This window comes from Aythya marila (assembly GCF_965140915.1).
Source record: "Aythya marila genome assembly, chromosome: 17".
Taxonomy (NCBI): domain Eukaryota; kingdom Metazoa; phylum Chordata; class Aves; order Anseriformes; family Anatidae; genus Aythya; species Aythya marila.
In genome coordinates this window covers 7800354-7820103 of record NC_139058.1, presented here as the reverse complement: position 1 = coordinate 7820103, position 19750 = coordinate 7800354, and the positions used below count along the sequence as shown (strand labels likewise).

Here is a 19750-nt window from a genome sequence, read left to right as displayed (position 1 = left end):
GTGTCCCTCTGTCCAGCATGGCGTGGAGGTGCAGGTTCACTCTGAGTGTCCTAAGCAGGACAGTAGGTAGAAAGGGGGGGGCATGTCTTGGGAAATGCCAGCATGTCCCTCTGTCTAGCATGGTGTGGAGGTGCAGGTTCACTCTGAGTGTCCTAAGCAAGACAAAATGAAGAACTAGCTCTTCCTGCTCCCCCTTGCCTGACCTGAAGAGGGAACTGGCTCTTGGGTCCTAGTTCTCCTTGTTTAGGAATTGGAGTAGTACCTGAGGGCCCTGGTAGTGGTATCTGTTTAGGTCTGCTGCTGTTGGATATCAAATATCCACGTGGGGATTATTTGGGAGCCATGCTGGGAGGCCTGGCATAGAGGCAAGCTTTGTTTCCTGCCTCTGCAGGAAGTTCTGGGTGGAAGATGCTGCTCCTCCTCAGAGTGACACAGAGAAACAAGTTTTCTAGTTCCTTGCCCCTTGCTTTTTTTGCTGCTTTTTCCCCTTAGACAAAGAAGGTAAAAGCCAGCAGCCTCTGTTCTTACCCACTTGTGCTTGGCCGTGGTTATGAGGCTGATGTCCTGTTCGTGCTTGGGTGCAAACCCCAGGAGGTTCAGAAGAGGAAGGGGGAGAGCACCGGGCAGTAAGGACTGGGTTATCGCCTGCTCCGTGCTCCCAGCCTTCCTGGAGCAGGAGGTGCTTGTTGGTTCCTCTTCGGCTTTATTCACTTCTCTTCTTCCTCCGTGTCTTTCTAGGTGGTTTTCCCTCCAGAGTCCCCGCACCCCCCGAGGAGGACGGTCTCTGTTTCAGCCTCTCCCCCGCTCCTGCCTTCCACAGAAGCTGCAAAGACAGCCCCTGCTCACGCTGCTGCCCCTCGTGTCCCTGGCCCCACACCTCTCCTCCCTCTCCCACCTCAGCCTTCCCACCCACCGTCTATCTCAGCTCCTCCTCCAGCCTCCTCCTCCTCCTTCAGCTTGGCTCCCCAGCCTCTCTTCCAGTGGGAGACTTCTGCTGATGATTATCATGAGCTTTCTGGTGGGGGCACCCCTCCTTCTGAAGACCCTGGGCACTCCTCTCCCCAGCCTTGGACCCCTAGCACCAAGACAGTTGTTTCTGTTGGCTGTCAGACTGAAGATGAGGCTTTCTTCCCACAGATGCAGGCAGGCTTGTCTTTTCTGTTTATTTTCTTTTTCTTTTTAGCAGAACCTTGTCCAGTCCAACCACTGCTCCCAGCTTGGTGGCTCAGTAGATGTTGAGGCAAAGGCTGGTGCTGAGGTGTGGTAGGAGAGCAGAGCCGTTGGTAACAAATCAATCCCAGCTCTGCCTGTCTTCCACAGAGCACGGCTGTGCAATAATCGCTGGGGTGCGTGTGCTTCCTGCCTGCCCTTTGTGCAGCAGGGATCACGTTGGCTTTATTTCCCTCTGAGATAAAAAAAAAAAAAAAAAAAAAAGGTGGCTCTGAAGGAGAGCTGAGCCCTAGCTTGCCGTGATTGTCCTTGAAGTAGGGAGAGGGATGAAAAAAGACACCAAAAATCTCAAGTCTTACTATATTAGTCTGTGTGGCTGGCTGTCCCCAGTGCCAGTGGGTTTGGGGAGGAGATGGAGGGATCAAGCCTCTGCATCGTGACCTGTTGTGCTTTGCAGGTGACCTCCGCTCCTCCCCTCGTCGGCAGTGCCAGTCTGCTGGCTGCTCCAGCACCCCTGGGTGCCCCCAGCCCCGAGAAGGCAGGACCTGCTTTCTGTCCGCATGGCGTGCCCTTCTGGGGGTGCACGTGCAGCTCCCGGCGTGGGGAGCGGAGCTGATGCTTTTTGTGGAGTGTGGTGTGCTGCTCCCTGAGCTCGTAGCTGAATGGGGGGGACAGGTTGTGCGCTGGGCTCCACTGGGGAGCTAAAATTGTGTGTGGCCTGAGAAATTTTGTGCAAACAAGTGGAAACTGAGGTTTGCCACTGCATAAACTGGCTGGCTACAAGCGTGAGCAGGATGAGGAGCAGAGCTCCTCCTGGGGCTGGAAGTGGGGGTTTCTGCCAGGCTCTGAGGTGCTTCAGCATGTCCTGCGCCCCGGCTGCGATGGCAGCAGGCTGGGGGGTGTTTGCAGGCATGGATTTGATGTCTGTGCTTAACCTGTGCTCTTAGTAGGAGAAAACATGCTCCATGCCGACATCTCAGGGAGGGACGACTTCTGGGTCTCTAAACCTGGCAGTAGGCATTGCAGCGCAGTCAGAGCAGTCAGCTGAGATAATCTCTACCTCCTTATTGCAGTTTGCCTGCAAAGGAGGCTTTGGTGCCCCAAGAGCACCCATACTTTGTTCCCAAGTTACAAACCGAAGTAAAACTTCTCCCCCTGGCCTTCTTTGGGAAGGTGTGAGCAGCTTTCGCTGTGAGCTCCAGAACCTGCCTCTGAGACCAGTCAGGCGATCCCCTTCCCCGATCCCCTTCCCCAGCACCCCGCGTGCATTTCCAACAGACGTGGCAGTGTTCGCTGCACGCTGCTGCCGTGGAGGCACTGCCCTCTCTGTAGGTAAACACCAACTCCGACCGTTTCCTTCCTGCTTCCACTTGCTCGGCTTCGGCGTGGGCTGAGAGCCACCTGATGGGGCGAGGGAGACTCGGCACGGAGCGGGGCCGCGGGGGAGGGAGGAGCAGAGGTACTTTGGCTGAGGGGGAGATGGAGCCTGGGGAGGAGAGGGGTCTCTGTCGGAGAGGACGACAGCGAGCAGCAGCGTAGGAGCAGAGAGAGGTCAAGGGGAAGAGGCCCTCGGCTGGCGTCTCTGCTTTGTCAGCTGGCCAGGAGCTGATGAGGTGAAGGGAGATTTTTGGCAGAGGCTTAGAGAGCGCTGTACCGACTGCTTGGGGTCTGCGAGTAACTTCTGCTCTGTGTGCAGCAAAGGAAAGGCAGATCCTTAGTTTGCAGCTCTGCTCTTACACATCCCAGGGCCTCTGCATGGGCAGAATTTGTGTGTGTACTCGATCCTGGCTCTCACTGGCTTCTGCAGCGAGCGTAGCTGTCTCCTAGCAATCTCCTGTCTCTGCAGAAGAGCCGCTGGCAGCGACAGTAGCCCTTTTCCAGGCTAGGGCAGCACCACTTGCCTTACAGCCGCTGTTTTCTCTTCCCTGCAGTTCATGGCGCAGGGGAAAGCCGGCAGCAGCTCCCCGCCGTCCACAACCCCCAAACCTGGCAGCCAGCTGGACACCATGCTGGGAAGTCTCCAGTCCGACCTGAACAAGCTGGGAGTAGCGACGGTTGCCAAGGGCGTCTGCGGAGCCTGCAAGAAGCCGATCGCTGGGCAGGTGGGTCGAAGGTGCCACCCCTCTGCTGAAGCTTGGGCTGCAGCTGGGCGTAACGGGGAGGGCTTTTTCGTGAGGCTGAAGGGACTGGAGATGCTGGAGAAACTGAAGTACTCTATTTATCCACTGGCTAGGTACGCTGTAAGCTCCTCCAGTGACCTCTACCCTGCCCTTGAGGGACTGCCCTCTCCTGAGATGATAGGTAATTCAGTTTTCATGCTACCCCAGTCCAGGGCTCACTTGAGTAGTAGATCTTGTCATTCTTGCTGACCTCCAGCTGGTAACTTGTCATGTGGCCGAGGGGAGAACAAGGTAGAGGTGTCCTTCATAAGTTGTCTTCCCAACAGGTGGTTACAGCCATGGGGAAGACCTGGCACCCCGAGCACTTCGTCTGCACCCACTGCCAGGAGGAGATCGGGTCACGGAACTTCTTTGAGCGGGATGGGCAGCCCTACTGCGAGAAGGACTATCACAACCTCTTCTCCCCTCGCTGCTACTACTGCAACGGGCCCATCCTCGATGTGAGTTCTGGGGGGGTACAAGCCGTGACACGAGGTGCTGCAGACCTCAGTGTTTAAAAACTCCACCCATGTGTCCAGGGTGAAAGATTTTGTTTGGCGACTTCTATTTTTCCTTTGCACTGGCTCTGAAAGGGAAACAACTTGACCCTGTCCAGTTCTTAATGAACTTAATTAATGAGATGGGTTAGTCCCTCTTACCTTCACTGAGCTGTAATCCCTCAGAGCATGGCTCTGTCATTGTGGTAACGATTCCCCAGCTCCTGCCTGTTGGTAGCCTGTAGTAAGAGGCACCAGTGCGCTAGCCCTGAGAGCTGGACGGGGCCCTGTGTAAGGGAGGAAGCCGTGTGTAAGATCCTTTTAGGGTAAAAGTGTGCTGTGGGGAAAGCCTGAATGAGCCAGAGGCAGGAGAAGTGACTCAGCTCTCTGAAGGACGGTCTATTTTAATGCACGCAGTTGTCAGCACCAACATTAAAGTGTTCTTCCAGCCAGTGCCCCCTTGTTCACCTCCAGGCTGAACCCATGATTAACATGATTGTGCTTTGCTTCTTCTGAACAGAAAGTGGTGACGGCTTTGGACAGAACATGGCACCCTGAACACTTCTTCTGTGCCCAGTGTGGAGCTTTCTTTGGACCTGAAGGTATTACTGGTTCATACAAGGGGAAAACAATCTCCTCCCTGAGCTGCAGATAGGTGTGTAAGGCAGAGCTGCTGCTGGGGGCCAGCCTGAGAGATGACGGGAACTGCTGAAGGCAGAAGTTCCAAGGGAAATAGCTGTTTATGCAGCAAGGATACCACCAGGATTTTTTTTTTTCTCTCTCTCAGTCTCTGGAGAGGAAAAATATGCATGTGCATGTGTGCGCATGGGACAGGAAGGGCAGCAGAATGAGGAACAGCTGCCTGCTGTGTGTGAGGGGACGGGAAGGATGATCCTACCCGCGCTGGTTTCTCCAGAGCTTGGCTGGCCATAGGTGAAGGTCAGGAGCTGATGCTCTTTGTTCTTCTTTGGCAGGATTTCATGAGAAGGACGGCAAAGCCTACTGCCGCAAGGACTACTTCGACATGTTTGCTCCCAAGTGTGGAGGCTGTGCCCGGGCCATCCTGGAAAACTACATTTCTGCCTTGAACACCCTGTGGCACCCTGAATGTTTTGTCTGTCGGGTAAGAAACCCAAGGTCCTTCAGGGCTGCTGTACGACCCCTGTCCTTTCCACCCTGCAGGCCTCTGGTCCCTTATCAAGACAAAGGCGTCCGTGGGGTCTTGAAGTACAGCCAGATAAAAACACGTCAGCACCAAGCACCTTCTTGTTCCTCTCCTGGTTTACGTGAAACTTTCTGGCTGCTTTGCTCTTTCTGTTCCCAGCTGCAGTTCTGGGCTTCTGCAGCAGCTCACAGATAAACAGAGACATTTGCTGTGGCCTTTAAACAATTATAAGCTAAGCTTCTCTCTAAGCACTTGCCTCAGCAATCAGATTTTGAGGCTCTTCCTCCCATGCTCCATCTGACAACGTAAACTAATGAGACTGACCTTGTTCAGGCAAGGCAGTGAAGTAGTGGCAGGCTCCATGCAGCAGGCATAATAACCAGGAATACTGCAGATTAAATGCTTGGCGCTCTTTCAAAGTGCCTCACGAGTATTAACTCTTACAGGCCCCAAGAGATGAGCAAACATAAGCCAGGCTTTCCTAGAGTGGGGAAGAAAGGGAAAGAAACCAGATTCAGCAGCAGAATTGCGGGTTGTGGGTGTGATTGTGACCCAGCGTGGAGCGTTGAGCCACTGGTGGCCCTGCGTGCTGGATGCTGTGTGCACACAGGTCTGGCTGCCTGTGACCCTGTGCTCTCCCGGGGGAAGAGGAAGGTGCCTGGGCTGAGCAGCACCAGGGTTATGGAGATCTGGCTTCCGTGGGCCTTCCTGCTGCCATGGACGGGATCCTCAGCTCACCCCCAGGCCATCGCCTCAGTTCACTGCTTGTACAAGGGGGGAATCTCCCCAGCCTTGCAGGGAGGATGGGGGCTTCTGCTGCAGGTTGTGCTGTCATGTTCTCAGCTGCCTGGTACTGAGGGCGATGACGAGTGCTGGGCTTCAACAGGCACAGGGCTGGCGTGTCCTCGTCTGTGGAAAATCATTAGCACTGTAGAAGAACGAGGGGTTTCTCCCAGTAGGGATGCACATATGCCTGGTGGAGGTATTTCAGGTGGAATCCCCATCCTACATAAAGCACACCTCTGTGACACCAGCCATTCCAGAGAGCACTTTTAAATATGAACTGTGCCTCATTTTCCCAGCTGGACCTAGTGCCAGGTTCATTAGGTTTTGCTGTATTAAAGCCTGTGTTGGTCCCTGCCTTCCGCCTCCTATTGTGGGGAAGCCGCAGTGAGATTAGGAGAAAAAGGGGAAGGTGCTCTGCAGCGTGTCCCGCCTTGAGAGAAGGAGCAGTGTTCTCCTTCGTCCTGGCTGAAAGCATCTGGTAACTCCTATTTTCTTTGTGTGAGAGAAGCCAGCTGGAAAGGGCCGTGGTTGTTTCCCTTGCTTCTGGCTCTGTCTATCCTTGGAAATTCTTCTTGATGGGCAGACTTCGGCACTGTGGACAGCAGGATGGTGTTGAAAGCTCGTGCCACGACGTGGAGGAGATTTGTGGAGCCTCCCACATCCCTGGCTTGTTACTGAGTCTGTCCCCTTGTGCTTTCTCCCCCTGCAGGAATGTTTCACCCCATTCATCAACGGCAGCTTCTTCGAGCACGACGGGCAGCCCTACTGCGAGGTGCATTACCACGAGCGTCGCGGCTCGCTGTGCTCTGGGTGCCAGAAGCCCATCACAGGACGCTGCATCACTGCTATGGGCAAGAAATTTCACCCCGAACACTTTGTCTGTGCCTTCTGCCTCAAGCAGCTCAACAAAGGAACCTTCAAAGAACAGAACGACAAGCCCTACTGTCAGAACTGCTTTCTCAAACTCTTCTGTTAGAGGCGTCCTAGCTGGGAGCTAAGCATCTTTCTGCCTCCCCCCGGGCAGTTCTGTCTCTCTGAACATTACTGTGATTTCAAAACCTTCCCAGGCAGGGGAGAGGGCGGGTGGGGGGTGGGGGGTAGTGCTTGCTGCTGCTGCCTCGAGGCAGCAGCTCCAGAGACGGACCATTAAACTGGAAATGCCCTTGCTGCGTCTCAGCAGAGAGAGGCAGTCCCCTGGCTCCTGTGTGCAGCTGGGTGTGACCGACAGCTGAGCTTAGCCCGAGGGCTCCACCAGGGAGCTTCTCAGCCCCCTCCCGGCAGCAGGAGCCTTAGCCAGTACATTTCAGCCCGTTTCAGCCCGTGTCAGCGCTCTGAGCACACCCTGACGCTGGCAGACAATGCAGCCCTCTGTCCTGACACCTCTCTGAGGCTCCTGAGCGCAGCCCGAGCTGGTAGCACAGCGAGGGCACCCCACGAGCTCAGCACCACCCTGCCTCCGCTCCCTGGGGCCGCGGGCACCCCTGGCTTACCGGGAGCCTCAGCACAGGCAGCCAGGACCCTGCAAGGGTCTCTCCAGTTCCATTACACTGTAAGGAGTCGATACCACTTTTTTTTGTTGTTTGTTTGAAGAGGAATCAAGGTATTACTGTGGTTTTTTTTTTTTTTTTTTTTTTTTCTTCTTTTCCCCTAGTTTGTTATTCCCTGCCCTCTCCAAGCCTCGGCCATCCCTCCGTGTGCTGCTGCGTGCCCCTAGGGGGACGTGGGGGGCCAGGCACCTCCCTCAGCACCCAGTCCCCTCGCCTGCTGCTCCCAGGAGAGAGGCGGCAGGGCAGCATCAGCCCTTCTGTAGGAGCAGGGAAGTCAGGGCCAGCCTCCACCACGAGTGCCTGTGGTGTGCCTGCGTTATCCAGCCCAAAGCTCTCCCACCCACCCTCCTCACAAGGTTGAGGAGAAGCGGAGGGGTTCAAGAAGCCAGGGAAAAAAAAAATCCACCCTTTATATGCTTTCTCCTTCCTCTCTTTGCTAACGAGACCTGTCAGCCCTCGGTATTTCCTTCCTGCGCTCCTGTTAAACGTGTTCCACGGAGAGATGCTAGAGCAATAACCTTTTGTACTGACTGTTACCGGCATAACCAGTCCCCGGGGGCGGGTGTGTGAGGCACACTTGGTTTTACTATCAAAATGAATACTGTATCCTGCCTTTGATAAGATTTCTACACTGATTTTGAATTCATATCTAATTTGCTTTTAATCCTCTTATACCGAAATTGGTTTTGAAGTGATTTTAAGAAAGCGCCTTTTATATCTCGAGCTGTGCTGTGCCGGGCAGCGTGCCCGCGGGGCTGCCCCTGCCTTTGTAACCTCGACGCTGTGTTAAACCCACCGGCCCTCGCCTGCTTCTTTCTGCGGGGGGCGCGAGGGGCTGCGGCTGGGGGCAGGGACCACCACCTCCATTTTATTTTTTATTTCTATTTTATTTTTTTATTTCTATTTTATTTTTTATTTCTATTTTGTTTATTTTATTTTTAATTTTAATTTTAATTTTATTTTTTAATTTTTATTTTATGTTCTTTCTTTCCCTTTTCCTTTTTCTTTTCTTTTCCTTTTTCTTTTTTTCTTTCCCTTTTCCTTTTTCCTTTTTCCTTTCCCTTTTCCTTTTTTTTCCCTTTTCCTTTTTTCTTCTTTCCCTTTTCTTTTTTTTCCTTTTCTTTCCCTTTTCCTTTTTCCTTTTTCCTTTCCCTTTTCCTTTTTTTTCCCTTTTCCTTTTTTCTTCTTTCCCTTTTCTTTTTTTTCCTTTTCTTTCTCTTTTCCTTTTTCCCTTTGTCTTTTTTCCTTTCCCTTTTCCTTTTTTTCTTTTTTCCCTTTTCCTTTTTTTTCTTTTCCATTTTACTTTTTTTCTCTTTTCCCTTTTTCTTTTTTTTTCCTTTCCCTTTTTTTTCTCTTTTTTTTTTTTTTTTAATTTCCCTTTTCCTTTTTTCTTTTTTAATTATTTATCCTTTATTTTAAATTCACACTGGCGGGTGGGCTGCAAGTGGCTGTGCCACCTAAAGGCGTCGTTTGGGTGTCCCTATCAGCTGTGCCCTGTTGCCTGGGGGTCACCTCCCCTCTGGGACCTCGGAGGGAGCTGTGGGGTCAGCTGCTGCGGGGTGGGGGCTTCGGGAGTCCCGGCTTCTCTTCCCCAGCCTCCTGCCCCCACCCTGGGGGGAGGAAGGGAAGGGACGGGGCTGGGGCTGGGGCTGGGGCTGGGGCTGGGGCTGGGGCTGGGGCTGGGGCTGGGGGGTGCAGGCGCTGCTCCCAGCCCGGCCGGGCGCTGGGGGCAGTTGCAGGAGGGGGCGTGGCCTCAGACGGGGGGCGTGGTTTCAGTCAGGGGGTGGGGCCACCCGAGGTCTTCCCGCGCTGCGCGGTTACGGTGGGGGCGTGGCTTGCTCTCAGGGGGCGTGGCTTCCCCGCCGGCTTCTCCTCCGGCCACCAGGGGGCGCCCGCTCGCCCCGCCGCTCCCGTGAGTGACAGGCGCGCCGCCCAACCGGAGCGGCCGCTCCGCCGTGACTGGCTGCCGACCAATGGGATGAGGCGGAGTCCGCCCGTGGCTCGCCGCGATTGGGCGCGAGCCGCGGTATAAAAGGAGGCGGGCCCGCCCTCCGGCCTTTCTTTCCCGGAGCCCTCGTGGAGGTAGGAGCGGGGAGAGGGGGGGCGGGGGGGCCTGGGGAGCCCTGAGGGGGTCTGGGCAGGGCCTAAGGGGGCCCGGGGGGGTCGTGAGGGCCCCTGAGGGCCCCTGAGGGCTGCGGGGACGGGGATGGGGATGGGGATCCGGGATCGGGATCTGGTGGCGGGGAGGGCGCTGCCGCTCAGCGGCCTCACCCACGCCCGTCTCCCGCAGGCCTCAGCTCGTCTTTAAACCCGCCGGGCGATCCTTGGAGCACCGCCGCGATGCCCAGGGAAGACAGGGCTACGTGGAAGTCCAACTACTTCATGAAAATCATCGTGAGTGCCGCTGCGGGCCGGCCCGGCCTTCGGGAGGCGCTGCCTGGGGTCGGGGAGCGGGGCCGGGCCGGGCCGGGTGGGTTTTGGGGCGCTGCGGGGCCTCGGGGCTGCTCTGCCCTGGGCTGGCCCCGCAGACACGGGGCTGTTGTCACCGCAGCAACTGCTGGATGATTACCCGAAATGCTTCGTTGTGGGAGCGGACAACGTGGGATCCAAGCAGATGCAGCAAATCCGGATGTCGCTGCGCGGGAAGGCCGTGGTGCTGATGGGGAAGAACACCATGATGCGCAAAGCTATCCGCGGGCACCTGGAGAACAACCCTGCCTTGGAAAAGTGGGTGACGGGTCTCTGAGCGGCTTCCTGGGTCCTCCCTTTGGGAGGGGATGTGTGAGGAACGGAACTGATGGTTGTCATCTTTCCTTCAGGCTGCTGCCTCACATCCGTGGGAACGTGGGCTTTGTTTTCACCAAGGAGGATCTGGCCGAGATTAGGGACATGCTGCTGGCCAACAAGGTAGGGGAGTGAGCCGTCACTGCGTCTCTGGGCTGGGAAATACTGAGGGAAAAGTGAAACTGAACCTTTAAGGGGGGGTACCTGATTATCCGGAGTGCTTGGGGATTAGGAACTAGGCCCCTGCAGCTGTAGCTGAGTAGCTCTTCCACTGCTGTCTTGTTTGTGTGTGCCTGGGTGATGTCTGTCATGCAGGGTCATTTTGGGAAGGAGTTGATGCCATTGCAGGGGATCTGAGAGAGAAGCGTTCTTTTGACTTACCTTGTTTCTTCTTTCTCCAGGTGCCAGCAGCTGCCCGTGCTGGTGCGATTGCTCCTTGTGATGTGACTGTGCCAGCCCAGAACACCGGGCTCGGACCTGAGAAGACCTCCTTCTTCCAGGCCTTGGGCATCACCACGAAGATTTCCAGAGGAACCATTGAAATTCTGGTTAGTGAGCAGTGTGGTGGTGGTGGTGTTGAAGCTCTTCCCTGATTGAAGGGCCCTTGCTGTGATACCGCGTGGAGTTGTCCTTTCATCCTGCGTTCATGTGGAAGAACAGGAGGCGTAACCATCATCCAAAATCTCATTCACACTGAAGCACTATGAACAGTCAGATTGCTTCACTTTGGGAACTTCTGAGGGCTTGGTTTGGGCATGCAGTGGGGTGGGGAGAGGGATTTACATTCCTCTGTCAGATCTGAGCTCTTCTAGAGGAATTCACGAGCTACCCATAGGGAAGGGAATCGAGGCGCTGCTCATCTCCTGGTTCAGCAGCCTCAGAACTCTGAGCCTATTTTACCTTTGCTCATTTGTTCCTTCATCTCTTGCCATGAGAAACGTGCCTTTGTGTCCCTGCTGTGTTGGTTGGCCTGAATTTCTTTGTGCACATTCACTGATTTTCCTCCTCTTCCTTTAGAGCGATGTGCAGCTCATCAAGACTGGAGACAAAGTGGGTGCCAGCGAAGCCACCCTGCTGAACATGCTGAACATCTCCCCGTTCTCCTTTGGGTTGGTGATCCAGCAGGTCTTTGACAATGGCAGCATTTACAATCCTGAAGTGCTGGACATCACCGAGGATACCTTGCACAAGCGTTTCCTGGAGGTCAGTGCCTCAGCCTTGTATTTGTTAGGTTCAGCTCTTCACGTACCTGCTAGAGGGAAAACGTGCAGCAGGCGCTGCCCTGGAACGAAGTGTAGGCTCTGGTGTTTTCTGCAGGCTGTAGAGTCCGAGTGCCCTGGAGAAACAGTCACAGAGCACCTTCTGTAGGCTTTTCTGACCAAAGCAAAGGAAAACATACTGGGCATTTCATTAAGTGAGGTGTGTGGGATCAGTGAATGTGTAAAGGCAGCGAAGTGTTCGTGCAATCTGGAAGCTATTTCAGCGAGTGTTTGAAATCATTTAAATCCTGATGTTTAATTCAGTGGGGTTGGGTTCCTTGTGCATGCTCTGTACTGTCCTGCGTTGTGTTGGCAGCACAGAGGTGGCTGTCACAGTTTCTCATCCCGGTTATGTCTCAGCACAAAACATGAGTCTCTTTTTGCAGGGTGTTCGTAACGTTGCCAGCGTCTGCCTGCAAATTGGGTACCCGACCATTGCTTCTGTGCCCCACTCCATCATCAACGGGTACAAGCGGGTCCTGGCAGTGGCAGTGGAGACCGACTACACCTTCCCACTGGCCGAAAAGGTAATGGCAGCGTCTGCCCCGCAGCCCAGAGCCTTGTTCAAAGCGCAGCGAGCGCTGCACAGAAACACCGAGCCCATTACCAACCCTGAAAGGACTCAGGGCTGCCTCTGAGCATGAAGTGGACAGAGCCGAGTGTCCTGAGGAGGGCGCTTGGCTCTGTGGGATGAGCATGGAGGCAGGAGCCTGCCCCTTAAAATCCTGCCCACCCAGGGCTGCGAGAGGTGCAGGGGGCAACTGGTTGCTGGCACCTCGGGCACGGGAGGAGCAAGCTGGGCCCTGCTTCCCTCCACCCCTAGGGCAATCGCCTCACTGGATACCTACCAAGCCGCACAGCCCCTGGGAACATGGGACGTGGGACATTTCCCCTATAACTTCCCCCTCTCTCCCCGCAGGTGAAGGCCTTCCTGGCAGACCCCTCGGCTTTCGTGGTGGCCGCCCCAGTGGCAGCCGAATCGGCCGCACCCGCTGCAGCCAGCGCCGCCGCGCCGGCCAAGGAGGCGGCCAAGGAGGAGTCGGAGGAGTCGGACGAGGACATGGGCTTCGGGCTCTTCGACTAGCGGCGTGGTGGGGCTCAATAAAGGCTTTGGACCCTGCCTGCGCCTCTGCTGCTGCCTGCGGGGGGGGGGGCGGGGGGGTTCGGAGCCCTTCGGGTGGGCTCGGGGAGGTTCGGAGCCGTTCGGCGGCGGGGTTCGGGTGGGTTCGGTTCGATTCGGGGGCGCTCGGCTCCGTTCGGCTGCGTTCGGATCCTTTCGGCTGAGTTCGGATCCCTTCGGCTCGACCCGACGGCGTTCGGCTCCGCTCGGCCGCATTCGGCTCGCCTCGCAGCGCCGTCCCCATGGCAACGCCCACTCCCCCGCCGCGCAGCGCGTGCGCCGGCCGCCCCGGAAGTGCCGTCTCCTTCCGGGGCACAGCGACGCCATGGCGGCCGACACGCAGGTGAGTGCGGGCCGCGCCCGCCCCGCTGCCACCGGCCCGGCCCCGGGCGGCTCCGCGCAGCTCCCCCGGGCCCTTCTCGCTGGGGGACGCCGGGGCTGAGCCCCGAGCCCACGCCGGGCCTAGGAGCGGGGCCAGGCGGTGAGGCCCGGGGGCTGCGGCGCTGGGGGCCGGGCCCCCCTGACACTGAGGAGCCGGCCCGGGGCCCGCGGGAGGCCCGGGACAGCCCGGGGGGGCCGGGGAGGGCTCGGGGAGCCGCGCTCCGTGCCCAGCAGCCCGGGAGCTCCGCCGGGGTTGTGGGTCCGGGCGGTGCAGGGGTGGCTCCAGCAGGTTTGTCCTGTCCGCGTCTCCTCGCCGGGGGCTCAGCGGCGTGAGGGAGTGCGGCTCGCCCTGAGCCTGCGTGCGGTGGAGGCAGGGGTGGGGAGGTGGTAATGAGGCGTCTCCGGTACTGCAGTGACCGGCAGCCGCGGGCTGGAGGCACGGAGCGCCCAGGGGAGGAGGTGGTTGGGTCACGGACACCGTCTCCACATCCCAGGCAGCTGTCTTCCCTGAGGGGTCCCCTGCCTCTGTGCCAGCAAAGAAAATTTCCTGAAAGCAGCTCTTCGGAAGAATGGAGGCAACTTCCACTTCCTAAACTCTTGGGTTTCCATCCTTCCAAAAAGACCTGTTGTGGAAAAACTGGTAGAATTTTTCCTTAAGAGGGAAGGAGTGGTTTTAATCAGTTTCTGAAGACACGTTTATTTGCCACCCTTCCTAAAGATATTCCTTGTTATAAACTTACAAAGGTGCTTGGTATAAGAATTGAATTTCAAAGGCCTTTCTTGTAGCCTTGTTCTTTTGATTTATGTAAATACAGAGGACACCTGGGTGTAACCCTGCCTGAGCCCTGTTGAGGCTACACGGAGCCTTTTGTACACTTTTGAAACTGGGAAGTTCACTGGAGTGGTTTCTAAAGGAGCAGGTCACTGAGAACACACGCTGCTGAAAAAAATAAAGTTTATCTCACCATCTCTGTACCCCTTGAAAACTGACACAAACTATTTACAGGAAGTAAACTTGGTGGTTTTCAGGCCCTTACAGCCTGTGGGTTCAGGCACATAACAGACACAGCAGCACAGGCGTGACAAACACACGTCGAGTTGCGTGATCTGGGGTTTTTGTTTACCTTGGGTGCTAACGAGAGCACAGGGAGGGAGTTTTGTGGCGAGGCATACTCTTTGTAACCTGCTGAGTCCAATGTACAGCACCCCCGAGCTGTGTGTGCCCGTTCTGGATGAGAACAAGGCAAGCTGATCGTTCTTTTCCCCTCCCCATGCAAGTAATTTCCAGCAGCAGTGATAACCTGGGACAGCCTGAAACCAGGGATCGGTGTTCAGGAAGTGAGAGTAGGCTCTGTGCTAGGCTGTCAGCAGTCGGTGGGTGGCTTTAGGAGATAACACCCCCCGAAAAGTTCCTCTGCATTCCTGAAGTGCTGGGTTTCTGGCTTTTAAAGGCCCTGTGCTCTAGGGTGTTGATTTTACCTTTCAGTCTGTCCTCCTTTTGGAAGGGTAAATGTACCTCAGAGAGTGCCACAATCACAGAACAGAAACTGGTCATCCTGCAGCTGAAGGGAGCCTTTTGAGTTTCATCTCGTATGATGTAGTGACCCTTTCCTACTTAGTAAGGAAATCTTACACTCACAGATGACCACATTTGGCCAATAAGTTTGCGCAGCTGCACAGGACGTGCTTGCCCTGGTTTTATGTCCTGTTGACATCCAAGCCAGCCTGATGTTTTCTCCTCTGCCCGTGCCTTTAGATTTCTGATACGCTGAAGCGGTTTGCAGTAAAAGTAACTACAGCCAGCGTGAAGGAGCGGAGAGAGATCCTCAGCGAGCTGGGAAAGTGCATTTCTGGGAAAGGTAAAAACGGTTTCGATCACTGGGGTGGAGAAGAATGTTGAAGTGCTTGGTTTAAAAGGCTACATGAAACTTGTGGGGTAGTTTTTAGATGTAGTGGGGTGGCTGCGTTTGCAGTATGTGCTCTCCTACAGCATTAGTTCCAAGTGTGGCTTTTGTGGTTACTCCAGTTACTTACATGTGTGCTTTTTCCAGTAAATTATTAGTTTTTCATTAATGTATCAGTCACCTGTTTCTCTTTATGACTCTTCTCTTGGTTTTGTAATGATTCATGGAGTATTTGTATACACACATGTATAAATAAATAAATAAATATATATATATAAAGAGAGAGAGTACAACCAGAAGACTTTACACAGTCTTAATAAAATGAAATGAATTTTTAAAAGTCTTTTTGATGCTTCTCATTCTCTGAAGGTAGCCGGAATAGCATGCATTCCGATTTTGCTGTTATTTAAAAAAATACATAAAATGTACACATAAAAGAGAGAATTCTGAATATGGTACTTGCAAACACTTCTGTATGTGTGTATGGGCTGTGATCAGTTCACTGATTTTAGTTTCAGGGTGCTCGGGTGCATTAAAGACCCCAATGACTTACAAAGAAATATGCTGAAATCCAATCTGTTACAGATCTTCCAGAGGGTGCAGTGAAAGGCCTTTGCAAACTCTTCTGCCTTACCCTGCACCGATACCGGTGAGTAAATTGATGTAGAAAGGCTGTGTTGTTTAATCTATTAGTAAACCGAGGTAATTTATCAATTAAACAGGCATGGAGCATTTGGGAATCTTCCTGTGCAGAGTCCCATAGATGTATGTGACATGGGAAGATGACATCTAGTGATTAGGCTCTCAAGTTAGGTTTGACATTAAAAAGTTTCACAGTGTTTACCTTGCGCTTCGCTTTTATTTGAAATTAAAACTTGCATCCTGCAGTTCAGTTCAGCAGTGTGAAGCCAGAGCAAGATGCCTTTTAGACACTTTTAGACTGGGTTAAGCTGTGCCCTGTTGCAGAGGAGCTGCTCAGGACTTGTGTTTTCTTTTGCAACTTGCTGGAGGGCCTCAGCGTAATTTCTGCCAGCTGAGGAAGTGAACAGAGCTTTCTGCCAGAAACCTCCACTTCTCAGAGCAGCAAGGATAAAGCAGCTATTAGCTGAAATGAGGAAGCAGAGCCCTTTGCGTGACGCAAGGTAGTAATACGTGCAATGTTGGCAGGGTTTATAACTTCACAGAGATCCATTTTTCCTTCCCGCCAGCGATGCGGCATCCCGCAGAGCCCTGCAGCTGGCGCTTCAGCAGCTCGCAGAGTCCCAGCCAGACGCAACAGCAAAGAACCTCCTGCAGTCACTTCAGTCCTCGGGGATCAGCGGCAGGGCCGGAGCTCCCAGGTGCGGGATGAGTTGCTTTGTGTGGAATCACTTTGCAATTGGTGGTGGTTATTCTTGCCTTGGGTATGGGTGCTTTGCTGCTGCTTGCCAGAGCTGTTAAAAGCATTCAGGGATAACGTAATGACTGCTCAAATTTTACTTCTTTTAACCTCTTTCATGTCTTCTGTGAAATCAGAATCTTCTTGATCCACTGCTGGTGGATCGGGTCTAAGTTACAGTTTTATTTTGTTAAACTTAAGTCTGGAATGATGAGGAATAAACTCTCAGGAAGAAACAGTCTCCAAAATGATTAGGAAAGGGGAGTTCCTACCCATCCCGTGTTCAGCTGCTGGAATTCAAGATTTATTATTGACAGGAAGATAATGAAGTTTGATGTTCAGATGAGAAACGAGCTGCTATTGTATAGCGGTAGCAGCTGCAAACACCAAGTAGGGCTTGTTTCTCCCTAGGGTTCTTCTCTGTAGGTTTTTTTTTTTAGGCTGATGGAGGCCCCAGAGTGCCATCCTGCACCTCCTTCGCCCACCTCTTGCCTCCTGGCTTAACAGGGGAGTACTTCTAAAAAAAAAATACCAGGTCTCAGTTTAAAGGTTTGCAGTGATGCAGTATTTGCTCCTCAGGTGACTGTCAGTACATCGGGTGATTTGTTACCTTGTTTCACTTTTTGAGAGAAGAGGAAAATGGGGTGGGGATCCTCAGGGAGCTGAGAGGTGGGTTCTGCCACTTGAAGGAGAGGGAGGAGGGAGAGTTGGCATAAATCAGAGCTGAGTGGTGTGCCGGGGGGAATGTAAGCTGTGAAATGCTTTGGCAATCTAAGGCTGTGAAGCTCTGACAGTCAAGATGATCAGCAGATGAGAAATCTTGAGTCACTTTTTGCGCAGTCTCAGTCGGCGAAATATTTAACTCATTGCTATAATGCTGCTGGAAAGACCAAAAAATGGTCTTTCTCACGCTAAGTTTTCTCATTCCCAGCAGGTGAGATTTAGCCTCCCTTTGCCATTCAAGTTCTGAGTTTAAACAGGAGCTGAAACACATCAAGCAAAAGCCATCGGAGCTTACAAACACCAGTTATTTCCTTTAAAAGTTGCGAGTTTAGCTGTTTTTTTTTTTTTCTGCTATAAGATAGTTTCAGTAATGAGGTGGTGTTTTGGGGTGGTGTAGATGAGCCAGTTTTGACTTAGTAGGAGTTATAGAGTGTTACGTGGAGGGCTGTGGATTTACCTGCCTTCTGTTTCCACTACAGTAAGAGCAGTGGGTCTGCAGCTCTGCTGGCGCTCTCCTGGACGTGCCTGCTGGTTCGCACAGTCTTTCCGACGCCTGACAAGAGACAGGGGGAAACGTGGAAAAAACTGGTAGGTTCTTCTTGGTTTGCAGAAATACCCCTTGGAGTTGAGGACTTGAATACTTCTAATTTCTTGAGTTTGCTGAAACATTGCACGTAAATCTGAATGTGACTGATAAAGTCATGTTAAAACCTGGGTTTATAAGATGATCTTATTTGCTTTCTGGTGTTTTTACCTCTCCTGTTCTGCTGGGGAAGGCAGGAGATGTATGAAGCATGAGACTGGGGCAGTCTTACACCTGAGCAGACTTGCTCTGTACACTGTGGTGTATACCTGTGTTTCTAGCCTAATTTGTGCCTCCAAGGCATGCTGTGAACTCCTTCTGCTTCCTTGCCTTGCCCGTGATATTCTGTCGTGGTTTTAAGTAGCCTTTTGCTTTCTTTTACCTGTGTTAACAATCTGTCCCTGGGACCATGCTCACAGCACCTTGGAATATAGTTGGAATACACTTCAAGAAGAGGCATAACTTGATATAAATTACTGTTTTCAAAGTCAGAGTTTCCAAAACTGTTATATGTAGTTCTGTAAAGTGGTATATATGGGATGAAAACAGTGCAGCTCCCTAATTCTGCGTGTTGGAAGAACTTACACAGCCTAAGAACTTCTTCATAAGCGGATGGAGTTAATCACAGGCATCTGACAGTTCTTGTTTGATACAAGCTCTCTGAGAAGCAGGTTCATGCGGGCTGTCTTGGCTGTTTCCCTTGGCAGGTGGAGGTTCAGTGCTTACTCCTCTTGGAAGTCTTGGGAGGTTCTCATAAGCAGGCAGTGGTTGGGGCAGTGAAGAAACTGAACAGGCTGTGGAAAGAGGTGAGCTATACTTCATGTAGCTTTATTCAGCAGCAGTTCTAGCTTCTGTTGTGTTAATGTGCTTTTTTTTTTTTTTTCTCATTAGAATCAAGATCTGGTGGATCAGTACCTGTCTGTCATTCTCGGTCTTGAACCAAACCAGAGCTATGCTGCCATGCTGGGACTGGTGGTGCAGTTCTGCACAGCCCAGAAAGAGATTGACATCATCAAACGCCACAAGGTAAATCTGCCATGCTTGGCATGCTGCTTTTTTTTTTTTTTTTTAATAAGTAGCATTGCTTTTCATCACGGAGAAGGTTGGGGGACAGATGTGTCAGCGAAGCTGGTACTTTCTGTCTGCCCCTGGTTTCATTATCCATCATTTCAGTAGTAATGCAATTCTGGTTAAAACAATGGGATGCATTTATAGAGGGAGCTGCCAGGTATGTGGGTCTTTGTTCTGGCCTGTGCTTTTACACAGCCAGCCAGCCCTGCAGCTTTCTGCCTTCTCCCTTGTTGTAGGAAGGGAAGGCAGCAGCTAGTCTTAGTGGGTTTGAGTATTAGGCTGGCGGGTAAGCAGAGAGCCCTGATCTCTGCTCGACCATCACACAAAGCTTCTGCTTGGTGGTTAGGGCTGCCTTCCAGAGGAAGGTGAGGCAGGGTGTCAAGCCTGGCTTGTCAGTGGCATGCAGGGAGCTGTGTGGGTTGCAGCCTGGCTGTAATTGGTGTTTCTGCTTGTTCAGAGTGCTCTTCTGGATTTCTACATGAAGACCATCCTTATGAGCAAGACAAAGCCTCAGAAGCACGTGCTGGTGAGAAGAACTCTTCCAGGGCTGTTGATGCTTTTGTCCTGTGTGTGGTGCCCGCTGCTGTGCTGAGTGCTTTGTTCCCTTTGCAGGACAGCTGTTCCCCAATTCTTCGATACGTCTCTCATGCTGAGTTCAAGGACTTAGTTTTGCCAACACTGCAGAAATCCCTGCTGCGAAGTCCTGAGAATGTAATTGAAAGTGAGTCTGTCATCTCTGTACAGTGCTCTGCCAAAGAGCCTGAACAGTTGTTCCTCAGTCCTGGAGTTGTGGGGGGTGTGCATCCCTCTGGACTATGCTTATGGGCCTGTGGGCATAGGCAGTGGGATTGTCTGGTGTCTAAGGGCTGGATGTGGAGAAGCAACATTTGTGGTGTGATCCCAAGTGTCTGGGTATGTGGTACCTATGATTTACACTGAGAACAGAATTTCACAGCTGAGTGCTAAGAATAATCCTGAATTAATCTATTGATTGGGCATCAGTTTCCGTGCTTTTCATCCCTAGTCCTTACTGGCCCTGCCTGCTCTTGATGTGTTCTGTGGGGAAGGAAGTATTAAAATGCTAAAGTCAGCTTCTTAACAAATTTAATATGACATAATCTCTTCTGTCTTCAGCAATCTCTTGTTTGCTCCTGTCTGTGAACCTGGATCTTAGCCAGTACGCTCTGGACATTGTGAAAGGACTGGCCAGTAAGTACTTAATT

At 52.9% G+C, this 19750-nt stretch overlaps 3 protein-coding genes across 5 annotated transcripts in view; all 3 read left to right on the top strand.

Annotated features, from left to right (window-relative positions):
* PXN (paxillin) overlaps positions 1-7996 on the top strand; it is a 41850-nt gene extending 33854 nt beyond the window's left edge. The window contains exons 9-15 of one of the 3 annotated variants that reach the window (XM_082774537.1): positions 739-1143; positions 1628-1708; positions 3102-3272; positions 3617-3790; positions 4347-4428; positions 4801-4949; positions 6487-7996. In XM_082774537.1, the coding sequence (XP_082630663.1) occupies positions 739-1143; positions 1628-1708; positions 3102-3272; positions 3617-3790; positions 4347-4428; positions 4801-4949; positions 6487-6753 (1329 nt within the window). In that variant the 3' untranslated portion in view covers positions 6754-7996. The remainder of the gene's footprint in view (positions 1-738; positions 1144-1627; positions 1709-3101; positions 3273-3616; positions 3791-4346; positions 4429-4800; positions 4950-6486) is intronic. The other 2 variants (XM_082774538.1, XM_082774539.1) reach the window with 2 other exon arrangements.
* A 1580-nt stretch (positions 7997-9576) lies between these two features.
* On the top strand, positions 9577-12487 carry RPLP0 (ribosomal protein lateral stalk subunit P0). The gene is made up of 7 exons (XM_082773772.1): positions 9577-9718; positions 9876-10051; positions 10144-10231; positions 10510-10656; positions 11126-11311; positions 11754-11894; positions 12287-12487. The coding sequence occupies exons 1-7, from the start codon at positions 9665-9667 to the stop codon at positions 12449-12451; spliced, it is 957 nt and encodes a 318-aa protein (XP_082629898.1). The 5' UTR covers positions 9577-9664; the 3' UTR covers positions 12452-12487.
* A 305-nt stretch (positions 12488-12792) lies between these two features.
* The window catches only part of GCN1 (GCN1 activator of EIF2AK4), a 42732-nt gene continuing 35774 nt past the window's right edge, over positions 12793-19750 (top strand). The window contains exons 1-10 of the mRNA XM_082774120.1: positions 12793-12830; positions 14625-14727; positions 15358-15421; positions 15981-16112; positions 17353-17461; positions 18164-18262; positions 18348-18482; positions 18985-19053; positions 19140-19248; positions 19662-19736. Coding sequence (XP_082630246.1) covers positions 12813-12830; positions 14625-14727; positions 15358-15421; positions 15981-16112; positions 17353-17461; positions 18164-18262; positions 18348-18482; positions 18985-19053; positions 19140-19248; positions 19662-19736 — 913 coding nt within the window. The 5' untranslated portion in view covers positions 12793-12812. The remainder of the gene's footprint in view (positions 12831-14624; positions 14728-15357; positions 15422-15980; positions 16113-17352; positions 17462-18163; positions 18263-18347; positions 18483-18984; positions 19054-19139; positions 19249-19661; positions 19737-19750) is intronic.

What these genes read in the sequence shown, in the direction of transcription:
- RPLP0 (XM_082773772.1), top strand. Translation starts at nt 9,665, where the DNA reads ATGCCCAGGGAAGACAGGGCTACGTGGAAGTCCAACTACTTCATGAAA. An exon ending in GAGGAACCATTGAAATTCTG is followed by an intron (nt 10,657 to 11,125) that starts GTTAGTGAGCAG and finishes CTCTTCCTTTAG; the next exon opens with AGCGATGTGCAGCTCATCAA. An exon ending in TGCACAAGCGTTTCCTGGAG is followed by an intron (nt 11,312 to 11,753) that starts GTCAGTGCCTCA and finishes CTCTTTTTGCAG; the next exon opens with GGTGTTCGTAACGTTGCCAG.